The following is a 17,595-nucleotide window of genomic DNA, read 5'->3' as shown; positions in this document are numbered from 1 at the left end:
GCGGGCTGGGGGTGATGGAGCAAATACCTTTAAAACTTTTTTTTTTTGAGACCAACTCTCACTCTATCGCCCAAGCTGGAGTGCAGGGGCTCCATTTCGGCTTACTGCAACCTCCGCCTCCCGGATTCTGAAGCGATTCTCCTGCCTCAGCCTCCCCAGCAGCTGGGACTACAGGCGCCCACCACCACGCCCGGCTAATTTTTTGTATTTTTAGTAGAGACGGGATTTCACCGTGTTAGCCAGGATGGGCTCAATCTCCTGACCTCGTGATCTTCCCGCCTCGGCCTCCCAAAGTGCTGGGATTACAGGCATGAGCCACCGCGGCCCAGCCTTTTTTTTTTTTTTTTTTGAGATGGAGTCTTGCTCTGTCGCCCAGGTTGGAGTGCAATGGCGCCATCTCAGCTCACTGCAACCTCCGCCTCCCGGGTTCAAGTGATTCCCCTGCCACAGCCTGCTGAGTAGCTGGGATTACAGGCATCCGCCACCAGTCCCAGCTAATTTTTGTATTTTTAGTAGAGACAGGGTTTCGCCATGTTGGCCAGGCTGGCCTCGAACTCCTGACCTCGTGATCTGCCCACCTTGGCATCTCAAAGTGCTGGGATTACAGGCGTGAGCCACCTTCCTGGCCAAAACTTCTTTTTGTTTTGTTTTGTTTTGTTTTGAGACGGAGTCTCACCCTGTCGCCCAGGCTGGAGTGCAACCGCCTCCCTGGTTTAAGAGATTCTTCCGCCTCATCCTCCGGAGTAGCTGGCATTACAGGCGCCCGCCACCACGCCCAGCTAATTTTTGTATTTTCAGTAGAGATGGGGTTTCACCATGTTGGCCAGGCTAGTATCGAACCTGTACCTCGTGATCTGCCCACCTCAACCTCCCAAAGTGCTGGGATTACAGGCGTGAGCCACTGCACTCCGCCCAAAAATTTTTTTTAGTGAAAAAAGTTGTAAGGATTTCAGGTATACCAGGGTTATAGCTTAACTTTAAGGATTTCATTTTACCCCTTTCTCTACTTTTACCTATATTTAAAAATATCAACAAGTCTTGTTTTTTCTGTCAACTATACAGCATAGTAATTTTCTTCCAGACTAGTAGGTGGAGTCGGAAGTCGTATTCTGAAACACGTGGAGGAAACTACATCAGGAGAGCATTTGCCCTAAGGGAGCAATAGTGAGAGGATCCCCACACTTTCTTCGAAAATTTTAAGACATACTGCTATTCCCAGGGGAAAATCAAACGAAATACACAGGGTTCTAGGAACTAGAGCTATACAGAGTCCTTGTTCAGCAGAGTGTCAGATTCGTTTTAAATTTATTTTTATTCAAAGTTTTTTTTTTTTTTTTTTAATCTCTTTTACTGTTATGAGACTAGGGGAAACATCGTAATTGATTGTGCTATTTGCTTTGTTACATTCAGGCCTGCTTGTACGCGATAGCCATAGTTACAGAACTGAACAGTATACAAGAACTGAATGAGTCTGAGGCCCCCCAAAAGCATATTATATAAAGCAAAAACAAACAAACAAAAAACCCACTTAAGGTTGGGTGCGGTGGCTCATGCCTGTAATCCCAGCACTTGGGGAGGCCGAAGTGGGTGGATCATGAGGTCAGGAGTTTGAGACCAGCCTGGCCAATATGGTGAAACCTCGTCTCTACTAAAAATACAATAATTAGCTGGGCGTGGTGGTGCGCGCCTGTAGTCCCAGCTACTTGGGAGGCTGAGGCAGAAGAATCGCTTGAACCCAGGAGGCGGAGGTTTCCGTGAGCCCACATCGTGCCACTGCATTCCAGCCTGGGTGACAGAGCAAGACTCTGTGACAAAAAAAAAAAAAAGAACCCACTTAAATGCTCATCATTGGTTAAAGAAGGTGTTGTGTGGCCTGTCCATAAAGGAATTAATGAAACAACTAATTTCATCCCCCAAAAGAAATGACCTAATGTATATATAGTTTTGTTTTTTTTTTTAAGATGGAGTCTTACTCTGTTGCCCAGGCTGGAGTGCAGTAATGCCATGTCAGCTCACTGCAACCTCCACCTCCCATATTCAAGCAATTTTCCTGCCTCAGCTTCCCCAGTAGCTGGGATTACAGGCACCCACCACTATGCGCAGCTAATTTCTATATTTTTAGTAAAGACGGGGTTTCACCATGTTGGCCAGGCTTGTCTTGAACTCCTGACCTCAAGTGTTCCACCTGCCTCGGCCTTCCAAAGTGCTGGGATGAACCACCGTGCCTGGCCAGAAATATATTTTTTTAATTAAAAATATATATATATATGTGTGTGTATATATGTGTGTGTGTGTGTGTGTGTGTATATATATATATATATATATATATATTTTTTTTTTTTTAAGACAGGATCTCATTCTGTTCCCCTGGCTGGTCTTAAACTCCTGGACTCAAGCAATCTTCCCACCTCAGCCTCCCAAGTAGCTGGGATTTTAGGCACCCGGCTATGAGAAATATTTTCAATATCAGATCCTTACAAAAAAAAGTAGTATTCTTTTATTGGAGCTTTACTTTGCTGGCACTTCCAACACCTCTTAGTTTATCCAGTCCAGCACTCCATATTTGGAAGGAGGGAGGATAATATTTGGGGAGAGGCAAGGTAAGAGAGGGGTGAGTTGGCAGTGATGGAAAGCAAAGTCAACTTAACCCCAGTTGGTCACAACTCACTAACCTCCAATGGAGAAAATATGTGCGTCTGCATGTATGTTTGATTTTTGATATATGAAAGAACATAAAAATATGACATTAGAGTATTACACTTCAATTTTTAAAACAAGTTTTTTTAAAATAAGTTTAATGTTTTATAAAAATTATTGTATTTATGTATAATAGCATTATATTCCATTATAAAAATTTCATTTGTAGTAGCAACCAAGGAGTTAAAAAAACCCAAGGATAGACAAATAACAAGAAATGTACAAGGCCTTTATGAAGAAAGCATTAGATCTCCACCGATGGACATTTAAGAACACTGTAGGAAATGTGAAGACATTTCTTATCTTAAAGAAGACAGTTAAATATTTTAGAGTCAACTGGACATGGTGGCTCATACCTGTAATTCCAGCACTGTGGGAGACCGAGGCAGGAGGATCACTTGAATCCTGGAGTTTGAGACTAGCCTGGGCAACATAGTGAGACCCTGTCTCTACAAAATAAAAAAAATTACTGGGCATGGTGGCATGTGCCTGTGGTTCCAGCTACTTGGGAGGCTGAGGCAGGAGGATTGCTTGAGCCCACGAAGTTAAAACTGCAGTGGGCTATGGTTGCACCACTGCACTTCGTCTGGGTGGCACAGCAAGACCCTGTCTCAAAAAAAAATTATAATCATATTGTCCTTAATCTGTAAATTCAATGTAAAACCAATTTTATGGCCAAAAACACTTTAAACATGGTGGAAATACAAAAAGCAAGCTGAAAAACATAGTTGAAACAATGTAGTACACACGTTTAATGTTTCTAATTCACAGAGTACTCTTAAAAATAAGTCAGGTGGGCCGGGCGCGGTGGCTCAAGCCTGTAATCCCAGCACTTTGGGAGGCCGAGACGGGTGGATCACGAGGTCAAGAGATCGAGACCATCCTGGCTAACACGGTGAAACCCCGTCTCTACTAAAAAATACAAAAAATAAAAAAAATAAATAAGTCAGGTGGGCTGGGCACGGTGGCTCATGCCTGTAATCCCAGCACTTTGGGAGGTTGAGGCGGGTGGATCACAAGGTCAAGAGATCAAGACCATCCTGACAAACACGGTGAAACCCCATCTCTCCTAAAAATACAAAAAAAAAAAAATTAGCTGGGTGTGGTTGCATGTGCCTGTAATCCCAGCTACTTAGGAGGCTGAGGCAGGAGAATCACTTGAACCCGGGAGGCAGAGGTTGCAGTGAGCCGAGATCGCGCCACTGCATTCCAGCTTGGTGACAGAGCAAGATTCTGTCTAAAAAATAAAAATAAAATAAGTCAGGTGAAGAGGCTGGGCTTGGTGGCTCACGCCTGTAATCCCAGCACTTTGGGAGGACAAGGAGGGTGGATCACTTGAGGTCAGGAGTTTGAGACCAGCCTGGCCAACATGGTGAAACCCTATCTCTACTTAAAATACAAAATTAACTGGGCATGGTGGCACATGCCCGAAATCCCAGTTACTTGGGAGGCTGAGGAAGGAGAATTCTTGAACCTGGAAGATGGAGGTCGTGCCACTGCACTCCAGCTTGGGTGACAGAGTGAGACTTTGGCTCAAATAAATAAATAAATAAATCAGGTGAAAAACAACCCAAGAGGCCTAATAGAAGACTTCACAAAAGAGGATACAGAAATAAACAAAGGATAAGATCTTTAACCTCAGGAGTATCTGAAGAAAAATAAGTAAAAGTGAGATACCATTTTTCATTTATCAGACTAACAGATTTTAACGTTAAACTATTGGTAAAGGTATAGAAAATAGGCATCATTAGTAATACAAATTGCAGTGTTTGTGAACAGTTTTGCAAATAAGTTAAAGTTTTGCATATTTCTTAACCTACAAGTACTTTTTTTTTTTTTTTTTTTTTTTTTTTGAGACGGAGTCTTGCTCTGTCACCCAGGCTGGAGTGCAGTGGCCGGATCTCAGCTCACTGCAAGCTCCACCTCCCGGGTTCACGCCATTCTCCTGCCTCAGCCTCCCAAGTAGCTGGGACTACAGACGCCCGCCACCTCGCCCGGCTAGTTTTTTTGTATTTTTAGTAGAGACGGGGTTTCACCGTGTTAGCCAGGATGGTCTCGATCTCCTGACCTCGTGATCCGCCCGTTTCGGCCTCCCAAAGTGCTGGGATTACAGGCTTGAGCCACCACGCCCGGCCCAACCTACAAGTACTTTTACACATTTAAACTAAAAAGAAGTAATCACTTGTGCAACTGTACTTGAAAAAGCACATTATATAAAGCAAAAAAATCAAACCAAAACAGAAAGGACCTACCAAAATGCTCATCATTGTTTAAATAAGGTACTACATAATCCTTTCGTATAAGGGAATGCTCCAAAACCACTAAAAAGGATCATATATAAACTGGGCGCAGTAGCTCATGCCTGCAGTCCCAGCGCTTTGGGAGACCGAGGCGGGCGGATCACTTGAGTTCAGGAGTTTGAGACCAGACTGACCAACATGGAGAAACCCCATCTCTACTAAAAAATATAAAAGTAGCCGGGCGTGGTGGCACATGCCTATAATCCCAGCTACTCGGTAGGCTGAGGCAAGAGACTCACTTGAACCTGGGAGGCGGAGGTTGTGGTGAGCCGAGATCGCACCATTGCACTCCAGCCTGAGCAACAAGAGTGAAACTCCATCTCAAAATAAAAGGATTATATATATATATGACGGAGGATATATATATCATGGAGGATATATATATATGACGGAGTTCTTTAGTGGTGATTTGTGAGATTTTGGTGCACCTATGCTGCTGTGTATTTTCATATATACAATAAGCCTGACCCTACTCTCAGGGCTCAGCCTCACTTAGCGCTGGGCTTCCCAAATTTTATTTTATTTTATTTTTTCTGGAATGAAAAAAGTTTCAAAGATTGCAATGTAATGCTTTTTTTTTTTTTTTTAATTACACTTTGGTATCTCAGAAATCTCTTTCTGTGGGTGTTTACTTCAATTCTGAAAATAGAGCTAGGGTCTTGAAGTGGTTTCTGAATAAATGATGAAACATATGTTCAAAGTCTGTAACTCTTCCTTCTTCTTAACCACATCCTAGATAATCCACTGATGGTAAGTGTCATTTGTGTGAATAGATTCTCTAGTTTTAGTTTTCAAGGACCTTTTTTTTTCATTTTAGCTGTCTGGATGATTAATGTGACTAGGAAAATACTGTTGACCCATTTAAATCATGTCAGACAGCATCCATTGCTCATCTACATAATGAAATACACACTGAACATTACAGCTTAAGTGTGGGAGCCAGTGAACTACAAAATAATATTTTACTCATTTAGATTATGAAATAAAATATAAGACATTAGGACTAACTATAGCATTAAATATTAAACTCTTCAAATGGTAATTGTCAGTAAAAACAACTTTTAAACCAAAACAACTAGTAGCATTTCTGTTTTAGTAGCTAATTAGAGGAAGTGGGGGTGGTTGCATGCAACAGAATGAATTTAAGGTAAGTCTTTATGTCAAAGTGTCTGTTAATATTACTTGACTATTATGGGACTTATTGTAAATAGTTGAGTTTTTCAGTTAATCAGTGGTTGTGAAATAATAGTTTTCTGACAAAATTAGAAAAAATTGTTTGACATTTTTATCATAGTTTCATTAAACTGGTCTCTGAATAATTTTAAAGATAACTAATTTATAGCTGAAACTATTTCAATCAATGATCTAATAACAAAGATAAGCTTTGACAGCTTTAAAAATATTTAAATTTTGTAAGGACATCATTTGCACAGTGATTAAATAAATGCAAAATTTAAAGGCACTGAATTTAGGCTATCAGGTTTCTATGGTTACACCTTTCCAAGTTATTTTGTGTATTGTGTAAATAGGTCTGTGAGGCACTGATAATTATTTGTTTTTTTGTTTGTTCTGTTGGTAATTCTGTGTTTAGCTGAGTTTAATACAGTTCACACGGCGTGCTTTGGTTTATGTATATTTTAGTGTTTGTGATTGACAGTGATTGAGCATTTCTTATGGAGTGCTTGCCTTTTTTGTCATAAGTGATGTTATGTTGGTAGTGCTTGAAATGTAAATAAGTTCTTCCTGTATCACTGTTTAATAAAGAGGAATTTTTATGCAAAGAAGACTTCTTGATACATTTAAACAATAAGGTTTGTTGAGCTCTGAAATATTTCTGCTAAACAGATTGCACACCAAGACAAATAGGTTTAGATTCTTACAAACTGAGGTTACCAAGGGCAACATTAAAGTTTATGGCTAAGCACGGCATTGGCTGAATGGTATTTAGTAACAGAATAAAAAAGGCTGAATTCTTTTTTCTTTTTTTTTTTTTGACAGGATCTCACTTTCTTGCCCAGGCTGGAATGCAGTGGTGCGATCTTGGCTCACTACAGCCTCAGCCTCCTGGGCTCAAGTCATCCTCCCACCTCAGTCTTCCGAGGAGCTGGGACTACAGGCACATGCCACCATGCCTGTCTAATTTTTGTATTTTTCATAGGGACGTGGTTTCACCATGTTGCCCCAGGCTGGCCTTGAACTCCTGAGCTGAAGGGATCCGCACACCTCGGCCTCCCAAAGTGCTCAGATTATAGGCGTGAGCCACAGCGCTCAGCCAAAATAGCAGCATTCCGATCTAACTCTTAAAATTGTTTGTGATAGTACACTTTACAGGGAATGTCTTCAATGCAAAATAGAATCTTCCTATAACATAATTTCTCCCATCCCACCCTTTCACAAATTTAAGAAGTATTCTTATATATTTAGAAAGATATGATTCCTGAAAAAAGCCAGGGCCTTTTATGCCTATGGATGTAGGACGGAATTTTCCTTAGACCTCATCATTAACCATCAGCATACTAGCAAGGGCCCAGCAGGAACTCTCAGGAAAACATCAAAATTAGGCTGTCCATAATTCATCCTAGTGAGTGTGAGCCTTCTCTCATACACTACAATCATGAAATGCTGTCCAGTTTGTAAAGTGTTTCTACATCTGCAGTCTCATTTGGGGTTCAGGTTGGCCCTGTGATGGAGTGAGGAGAGGCCCAGTGCTTTGGATAGTGTCACTTTTAAGTAGCAGCTCTGGGACCCAACCTAGGATCTCATGATTACTTTGTGAATTACTTGCTTTGTGGATTATCCAAGGCACGTTGTAAAATTCAGGCTGGTTTCTACCTACTGATTAGTCCGTTTTAGAGTGACCTCCTCCCACAGTCAGGTAACCAATGATAGTAATTACCATTTATTGAGTGCTTACCTTATGCCACCTTCAATATATCATGTCATACAATTATCATAGCAACCCTGTGAGGAAGGTATTGTTATCCACATTAACAAATGAGGAAACTAAGGCTTAAAAAATTTAACTAACTTAAGTAAACCAATAGTACTCAGAGAAGGAAAACCAATTTAAACAAGAGCTCAAGTAAATATAAATAGGAAAGCATATCTTTTGGAGGAAATTCTCATGGTGCATTCACAAGCAAAATACAAAATTTAAAATTTCACACTGTTTCCTTCTTTTTTACCCCCAAATTGACTGTACCTTATTAGGCATTCAAGGGTTGAGGTTTCTTTGTAACACTCCAGTAGCAGTATACTTCAAAAAGTGTCCCATCCCCTCAGACAATAAATATGTTTCAAATGTTTTACACATCAAATATTTTGGTATTGTGGCAATATTAAAAACTTTAAATATGAGATGATGAATTTGTCATTTTACTGTGTGAATAATCTTGGTGTTGGCTAAGTGTTTTCAGATATGAGAAGCAAGCAGCCTGCTATATACAGATAAAGAGTACATGTTTTGTTGGTGATTGTGGTGGTTTTAATTTTTAACGTTTTTAAATTTTTATTTTATTTTAACTTTTTTTTTTTTTTTTTGAGACGGAGTCTCTCTCTGTCGCCCAGGCTGGAGTGCTGTGGCCGGATCTCAGCTCACTGCAAGCTCCGCCTCCCGGGTTCCCGCCATTCTCCTGGCTCAGCCTCCCGAGTAGCTGGGACTACAGGCGCCCGCCACCTCGCCCGGCTAGTTTTTTGTATTTTTTAGTAGAGACGGAGTTTCACCGTGTTAGCCAGGATGGTCTCGATCTCCTGACCTCGTGATCCGCCCGTCTCGGCCTCCCAAAGTGCTGGGATTACAGGCTTGAGCCACCGCGCCCGGCCTATTTTAACTTTTTTAAGGCAGGGTCTCACTCTGTTGCCTAGGCTGAAGTGCAGCAGCGCAATCTCGGCTCACCGCAACCTCTGCCTCCTGGACTCAAACGATCTTCCCGCCCCAACCTCCCAAGTAGCTGGGACTACAGGTGTGTGCCACCATGCCCGGCTAATGTTTGTATTTTTTGTAGAGACAAGGTTTCACCATGTTTCCCAGGCTGGTCTCAAATTCTTGGACTCAAGCAATCTGCAGCCCTCAGCCTCCCAAAGTGCTGGGTTTATAGGTGTCAGCCTGACTTAATTTTTAATCTTTAGTACAAAAAGTAACAGATAGTTGAAAATTCATATCCTTAAATATGTAAGTATATATATTTAAATATTTATATTTATGTTTACCTATATACATATATTTACTTATATACATATTTATATTTATGTTTATATACATATACATACACACACATATATATGGGCCAAATTGTAAGCAGCCTTCTATGGAGCTCCCCTTTTAAGCCTGTGCCATTTTAACACATTGTACTTTTTGCATTAATACCCAAAACTGTCGAGTGAGTATTCATATGGTCAACCAAGTATACCTAGTGGAATTGAGTGTAAAACTATTTGTGGCAACATAACTATACCAGTCCAAAAAGCTGCCTTCAGAAAATTTGGAGCTTTTGCTTTTACTAAAGAGGTTACTGTATACTTTCTCTTTATTTTTCTGGTTGAAAATAACTCCTTGGTGAGTGATCTTGGCTTCTGTTGTTGTGAATCTGTGTACTCTCAACTGCAGAAGCTTGGAAATATGTTGTTTTCCTGAAGCATTAGCTTTCTTATTTTAGGTGGTAATTATTGACCTATCTACCTACCGATTTACCACTCCTATTGACTGGTTACAGGGCAGAGACAAAACTCCTACTGTTGGCAAAATACCACGATAAGACTGATATTCACATGTTTTCTTTCTATCCCATGCCTTTCACTTAGAGATGTACAGTGAAAATTTTCTCGGGAAGTTTAAGATGTAGGGTTTTTTGTTTTTTGTCTTATTTGTTTTTGGTATTGATACTACAATTTTGGTCAAAGCTCTGAGCTATTTCATCCCAATGGTTTGCTTATGTGGCAATAACTTTAAATGGCCCATTGAAAAGAAAAAAGGAAAGAAAGACATCCAACAGAATACCTAGGGCATGCTGTACATAGAATTTAGTTGACACTATTGTAATATGAAGACTGAAATCATGCTCTTTTCAAATGCTTTAATATACTTTAAAAATATATTAAATCTGTGCTTTTGATCATAGATTATAAGCCCTCATATCTTCTGTTACTGGTATTTTAATACGAAATAACTAATATTTTAAGTAGTATATGACAGTAGTATTTATGAATGGTCTGGAGGTTTTTTTAAGAATTAAAGAAGGATTTTCTCACTATATCAGTTTTTTTAAAAAACTCATGATGTTTTTATATAGACTTTCTCTAAAATTGAGTTCCATGTGTGATTCCTATGAAATTGCACTTCTGGTTCTGATTTGTGTGCTTTAATATAAAATCGTTCTGTTTTCCTCTTCTTTAACCAAAGTGTGTGAGGTAACAGGAATGTTTCTTTTGAGAGACTTTGGAAGGTTGAAATTTGCCAGATGTTCTGTGCTAACCTAGAAGTGTGCATTCCCTGGGTACCAGGACTGTGTGAAATTCTTTCCTGTATCTTTGACAGAGCATTTGGTTTTAGTTCATTTTAGTGTTGTGCTTGTACTCTGATCAGAGCTTGTCTTTTATTCTGTGTTTAAATGATATTACGGCATCCAGAAAATCTGGCAAAGAAAATGATATTTTGATGACATTTTTCACAGGGCTCAACTAGAATGAATTATTACATTTTAACCATGGCCCTAATAAACAGCTTCTTTATTTCCTCTGTAAGGATACAGTATTTCTTTGTCTAAGAAGTTGCCTGAGTATGTGTATTGTTGAAGTGCTAAAAAGCTGCTTTTCTCTAAACTTTAGCTGAGGGACAATGGGATTTGCCAAGTATATACCATTTCATTGTGACTCAATACTTTATGATTATAAAGATGAATTTAATTTAAATTTTGAAGTAAACTTTTTTGTCTCAAATGGAGAAATTCCATGCAATAGCCCTATTGTACAAATTAAACATTTCTATGTAACTTCTACTTACCCACCAAACAATCAGCTTTTAGTTTTATATTTGATTTCTGACTATAATCTTTGGCACCCTTCCCCCAGCTATAATTCGGCCAGCCTAAAGGAATTTTTTTTTCCTAGACTCACAAGCAGGAGCCTACATTATTAAGTAGGAATGTTTATAGATCTGTATTTCTCGAGTAGGTTGAGGTGTTTTTGTTTCCCAAAAAGAGGGGAATGCTTCTTGTTTAAATACAGATGCCTGTGGGCTGGTGGTGTACATTAGTGAATAATCACATATTATTGGATTTAGCTTTTGTAAAGAAGCAAAATGAAGTATTTTCGTAAACCACTTCTGAACTTGTCATTGATGTTATTCTCTATCAGTTGCTATTAATAATTTTATTTAAAGGAGGAGGGATGTAGTACAGAGCCAACTTCCTGATTAGGCCTTGGGGAAGGTCATGTTTTGCAGTGACCTGGGCACCATTCTTAAATGTTGTTATTATTGGAAGAGGGTACCCTCAGGTTGCTGCCCTTCCTCTCCCCAGAAGTGCTCTATGACCGACTTTCCAGTTCATCTTTTCTAGAACCAGGACTCCCAGGCTGTAGATGAATTCTGACATCTACAGACCAGTATCCATCTCAACTTCATTTGAGGTGAAGTTTTATTAGTAGTAGTGGCCCAGTCCTACCTTAATATGAGAATGATGCATCCTCATAAAAATTGCAAAGTTAGAGCAGTAAACAACTAGGATGAACTTTTATACTTCAGCATAAAAGTGAATTATGACTTTTTTGTCACTTAAAATATTTTACACATTTCCTTTTTATTTCTGTGGGATCTTTGTTACTGTTTTAGTGGTCTTAGGTAAAAATAATTTCAAGGACAACACTGTTGGATGTGAAGTAGAATATTTATTTCAGACAAGTATTATGCCCATATATTTTAGATTCAGCTATGTGCTTTATTTTCAGCATTAAAGAAAATGAGCTGTTTTCCAACACCTGCATACCAACTGGGCCTGCATCCTCTTTAGAAATGTTGTTTAATAAATAAACACTGTGACTTTATCATCCAGAGGCTGTTGCCAAATGCTGTTAATTAGGCCAAAAAATATTTTTTAAAGGTTGGTGAAACAGATCCACTTTTCTCTCTGTAATGGCATCTTAGCTTGAAATCCAGGAAGCGGTGGTGTATGGTGTCCATATCCACGATTTCCTGCATTGGAGAAAAAGTGTGGAAAGCATCTGGGGAAAAGGAGGCTCTTTACCAGCTTGTTTCCTGTAAGTTCAATTGGAAGACCTTGTCTGTGCAAATAGGTTTCAAAATAGAGCCTGCCCTTTGACTGTCTCCATAATTACATGGCTCACTCTGTATTTTATTTGGCAGCCAGAGCAGTTAACCCCTGGAAGGAAGGGGCTGATGGCATGGCCAACTTGGCTTCCCAGACATGTCCATGGGAATGAATAAACCACTGTTTGGAGAAGCCCATAGCTAAAAACACACTAGAATAGTTTGTAACTGAACTGGAACTCTTTTAAAACAAGTTTACTAACGTTTATTATAAGTTAAAAAACTTAACTTTGTCCTTATTGTGCATATTGTAGAGCTGTATTAATTGTTTTAAAAAATTGGGAATTGGGGGAGTTCCTTATTGCTTTGATGTAATCAACATCTGTCAACAGATGAATTTGCTTTTGTTTAGTTTCAAGGGTTCTTGTCCTTTAGCTTTGCGCAGTCAGTATCTGCTTCAGCCTGGGGCATTCCCTAGTAGTGCACGTGGTTTTTTTTTCCCTCAACAAATGCACAGGTTATTTCTTGTGAAATGTGAGCTTCCCTTCTGCTTTAAGTTGCCTGGAGATGGGAAGGAACCTTCAATCTTTCTCATTTATTTTGAAACATACACCTTAGTACTAGATTATAAAAATCAATAAAAGAGTTATATCGAGTGATGCAGACTATTTAATTTTTCTTTAGCAACATTTGTACATGTTATGAAACCTGTTAAGCAATCAGTCAGTGTTTTAGGTCAAGAAATATAAGGCATGGATGCATTTGCAGTGTTCTTGTGGACTTGAAGCACACAGCGCTGTAAGAGCCTGTGCTCCTACTCTGAGTAATTGGTTGGAGTTCATGAAGTGTAATCTTTCTGTGGGTCTAAATCAGCACCTGGAAAATATATTCCTATGATACCATCCCTTCTGAGCTTACTGTAGCAGGCAACATTTTTAAACAGTTAAAAATGTATCAGATTGCTGTCACAAAGTAAATTGGGGTTTTTTTGTTGTTAAAGTTAATATATTATTAAGCAAATCATTTGGTTTAAAATTAAAATCATCAATGAATGTAAGAATCATATTTGAAAATGAATTAGCAAAACGTTGTTTTTCTCTCTTGGTAATCATAAATCATTTAAATCTGGCAGGCATTCCTCTCTTCATCCAAAATAATTGCCTCCATTTGTAAAATCAATTAGATGTTAACATGCTATAAATAATAGTTTTGTTACTAGACTTTGGCGTTTACTGATCATTATGAAAAAAATATATTCAGTAAGACATTTTACAGGGTGTCTTTTAAATCACATATTATCTCTGGTTGACATTGGTAGCTAATGTAAAGTAGTGCCAAGCTACTTTATTGTGTTGTTTTCTACCCAGATATTTGATACCTCTGCAATGTAACGTAACTGAGGATTGATGGCACACTGCAGGGTGAAAGTGCTTCCCTGGAAACATACAATGAAAAATATGTGTGTTGGTAGCCCACACTTGAGTACAAATGTACTTTGTTCAGTTTTACAACTTCTTAAAATAATCAGCATTTTAAATGTCTCTTTGAAAGTTCATTCAGACCTCTCCCTTAAAAATACTTGTTGACCAAAAGAAAACTCACATTTTCAGGGATAAAATCAGCTTAATTAAGGGTCATTAGTAAAGGTGCACATGAAAACCCAGGGCTCAGTGGGTGAAATGGAAGCATTTCATTATGTAGTATAGGATGCATGAGCAGATAACAATTAAAATGGACCCTGAGTAAGAGGCCAATAAATATAGGGCATATTGTGTGCAGCAACATTAGTTATTTAAAATGCATTCCTCCCTCCATCATACTTGAATTCTATAATCCCACCTTCAGGCTTAATCTATAAAGGAAAATAAAATGCAGCTTTTAGAAGTGGATGTTATTACTGAATATGAAAATATTTAAAACTGTAACCTAGATTTACATTCCAAATACAAATTTGAAATATGAAAAAATGTGCTGCAGGATCCGGAGGACACAGAGCAATTTCAAGAGACATTCAGGCTGCACAGTGTGTCCTTCCATGGAGCGCAGGAAGCAGTTACCTATAATTTTCAGCGTTCAACTCAGACTAGGTGCTGATAGAATTCTTGTAACACTAAAAATAAGTCTTATTATTACCTTTGATAACAATAAATATTCTAGTATTCATAACAAATAACATATAGATTTACTGCCTAAAAAAATCCGATATAGAGTTGGTGTTAGGTCATCACCAGTAACAATACTACGATCATCTCTTACAAGATCAAATTAGTACAAAGCAACTCCTCGCTGTTCTGGGCTCTTCTACTCCCCTGAGGTTTCTTGTGATTTCCCACTGGTGTCTCTAAAACGTCACATTAGTCCACTTGCCCCTTATGGTAATTAGTACGCACTTGAGTCTTGTTTCCCCAAATAGCTTTATCAAAACACAGTGTGCAGTGAATCCTGAATGAATGATAGTGTGTGGGAGACGGAGGGGCCATTTCTGTCTCTGAAGATGGTCATCATGCATCAGATTTGTTGTAATATTGGTGGTAGCAAGTTGGAAATTAGATGTAGTTATAAGGTATCAGCAGTGCTTTTGTCAAGAAATGAATTATATATAGGAAATTCAAGAGACCATTTCTACGTTGATCTACATTAGTTACTGTAGTTTGGGTATCCTTTCTGTGACCCTGAATATAATGGATACTGGGGATTTTAATTTTGCTCATTCAACATTTAGAAAATTTACTACTTATTTATATTATGATAAACAAAGTTGAGGGCCCACCCCTCTTTCTTTGCCAGGCTAATTGGAGGACCATTATCTTCTAAAGGTACCATGACTTATGCCCATTTCTTCATTTCACCTGTGAAAATACCAGATTTTATTTCTAATAAAAAGATGGAATCATTTGTAACGAGTAGTTAGTGGAATAAACACAGTATGGCACCTTATCATCCTGTTGCCTTGTGACAACATTTATAAGGGTGTCTTTTATCAGATTGAAAGAAAAGAATTCGTTTCAAATACAAAAGTGTCTTATGAAAGTGAAATTGCTGAATACAGTGTAGAACCATAATTGTCAACAGATTGGATATGTTCAGGCTGTGTTCCTGACGTTTCGAATTTTACCATCCAGTCATGTGTGGGTGTGTCTGCATCTTTTCAGCAGTGAGGCTGTCATTTGGCAGGGCAGGTACCTTGGCAACACTGTTCATCCTAAAAGTGAATGTCTCAAAAGCCTCATCCAGATATCCTAGTCTTAGAGGCCTGATGACTTCATGCTTCAAGTTTAAGTACATGGAAAAGATTCCCCCTATAATGATTGTGTACTTGAACTTGATAACACTGATAAAGATGATCTTTCATGTAATCAACCACATTGAAAAAAATCTTCATGAGTCCTAAAATTGATCAGAGGCTACATCTTCCCGATGCCTGGGATGTAGCATGACAATCAGATGGTGCTGAATGAAGGCACACGTTTCAGAGCTGAAGGGACCTCAAAGATTGTGAAGCCCAACTCTCTCATTTTACTGAGCTTCTGCACCTCAGAGGATAATGTCTTTGAAGTACTCAGCACCGAGCTTGGCACCAGTAAGCTCTTGGTCAGTCAGTGTCAACTGTTATTGTTATTGCTCAAGATCACATAGCTCTTAGCAGGACCAGGGGTAGAACTTTCTGTCCAATGCTGTGCCACTTTGGTTCTTTTTTCATCATGCATAGCACTATCTGATGTAATCAAATGCATTTGTTGATTTGTCTATGTCTGCCTCCCACTACAAGGATGTAAGCTCCCTGACAGTAGGGACCTTGTCACCTCGTTCACCACTGAATTCTCTAATCCAGAGCATGGCACATGCAATGAGTTCATTAAGTAGTTGTTGAATGAATGAAGGCATTTAGAGACCCCTCAGGTAAACATGTTGAAGAGTAGAGAAGGAAAAGGAAAAGAAAGGAGGATTTATAGAGCACCTATTTTTTAAAAGATGGTTTATCTATTTATCTTGTCTCAGCAAATGCTTGCATCAGCTCGTGGTAGAGAGAACACTACTACTTCCATTTAATAGTGAAGAAAATGAGTCTCAGAAGTTTTGGTAACTCACACCTGTTTGACCTCCAAGCTCATGCTGTTTTCACTACCATAGTGCCTCCCAGTTGGATCATTTCTAAGAATTTTCATGAAAAGTGTCTTCATTCTAAATGCTAACTAGTTACATGATATGTACATTTTTCATGATTAAAAAACTGACCTTGAAATCTAATCCCTGAAATAATACATTATATAACAGAACACACTAGCGAATAGAACTCATAGAGCCCCTGCACACGGCTGAGAGGCAACTGGAATGGTAGACACAGCACTGGATTTGGACTTAGAGGATTAAGCTTGGGGCCAGGTAATTGATTACCAGACATGTGAGCCTTAATTCCTCATCTATAAAGCAGTGATGTTAACAGCTACCTGCCTAATGACAGAGCTGGTAAGAGATAATGTATGTAGAGCACCTAGCACTGAGCTTAATCTAAATGTCTATTAAATTTTAACCATTGTTATTATTAGTATTTATATTAGTATTGTCATTATTAATAGTAATTATAATACTTTCCTCAGAAGGGAAACACTTGTGAGTTTGTGTCTTGTATGTGGTCCTGCCTAGCAATGCAATTAGGGAGGTGGAATCACAGATCGAGTCCACCTGAGTCTTTCCAAAATTTCCATTTCATATCCACAGACTGTCCAACTAATAGTTCTGGCAGCCACCTCCGCGAAGAGTGTGTTTGGTCAGCGAAGGCAGCTTGGTTTGAGGTAGTGGATGGGTTAGGTCAACCCATCACCGCTTTTGGAAAAATAACTTAATAGTAGTAGTAACAATAGTTTTGTGATGACTTTTAAATTTTCTGGGTGTTTCCCTGTGTTTTAGCTCCTGTTTTTCTCATGCCTGTGAGAGAAGTAATATATTTTGTAGAGGCAACTTAGCCTGCTTTCCCTCTCAGCTTTGGGACTTACTGCATGTTCCTTTGTGTGCCTCAGTATTTTCAACTGTGACATGGAGTAATAACAGTTCACAATTCATACAGTTTCTGTGAAGATTAATGAGCTAACATATGTAAAGTGCCTAGTACAGTAATTGAGACATAATGAGTGTTCAGTATTAGAAACTATACTTGAGCCCTGTTTTCTTTCCCATTTTATTTTTTATGTAGTCTTTTTTTTATTTTATTTTTATTTTTTTATTTGTTGAGACAGGATCTTACTCTGTTGCCCAGGCTGGAGTGCAGTGGTGTGATCATAGCTCAGTGCAATGTCAGACTCTAGGGCTCAAGTGATTCTCCTGCCTCAGCCTCCTGAG

At 38.9% G+C, this 17,595-nt stretch overlaps 2 protein-coding genes across 3 annotated transcripts in view; one reads left to right on the top strand and one right to left on the bottom strand.

Moving 5' to 3' along the window:
* SLC25A12 (solute carrier family 25 member 12) overlaps positions 1–17,595 on the bottom strand; it is a 671,031-nt gene that overhangs the window by 279,568 nt on the left and 373,868 nt on the right. The gene's annotated exons all lie outside the window — the stretch shown is intronic.
* Positions 1–17,595, top strand: part of METAP1D (methionyl aminopeptidase type 1D, mitochondrial) — a 93,674-nt gene that overhangs the window by 51,064 nt on the left and 25,015 nt on the right. The window contains exon 2 of one of the 2 annotated variants that reach the window (XM_050751357.1): positions 12,136–12,248. The exons of the other annotated variant lie outside the window; for it this stretch is intronic. Within the exon in view, the coding sequence (XP_050607314.1) occupies positions 12,161–12,248 (88 nt within the window). The 5' untranslated portion in view covers positions 12,136–12,160. The remainder of the gene's footprint in view (positions 1–12,135; positions 12,249–17,595) is intronic. 2 annotated transcript variants of the gene reach the window in all.

Source organism: Macaca thibetana, chromosome 12 (genome assembly GCF_024542745.1).
Source record: "Macaca thibetana thibetana isolate TM-01 chromosome 12, ASM2454274v1, whole genome shotgun sequence".
In the NCBI taxonomy this organism is placed as follows: domain Eukaryota; kingdom Metazoa; phylum Chordata; class Mammalia; order Primates; family Cercopithecidae; genus Macaca; species Macaca thibetana.
The sequence above is the reverse complement of the archived record's forward strand: the minus strand, read 5'-3'. Positions and strand labels throughout refer to the sequence as shown.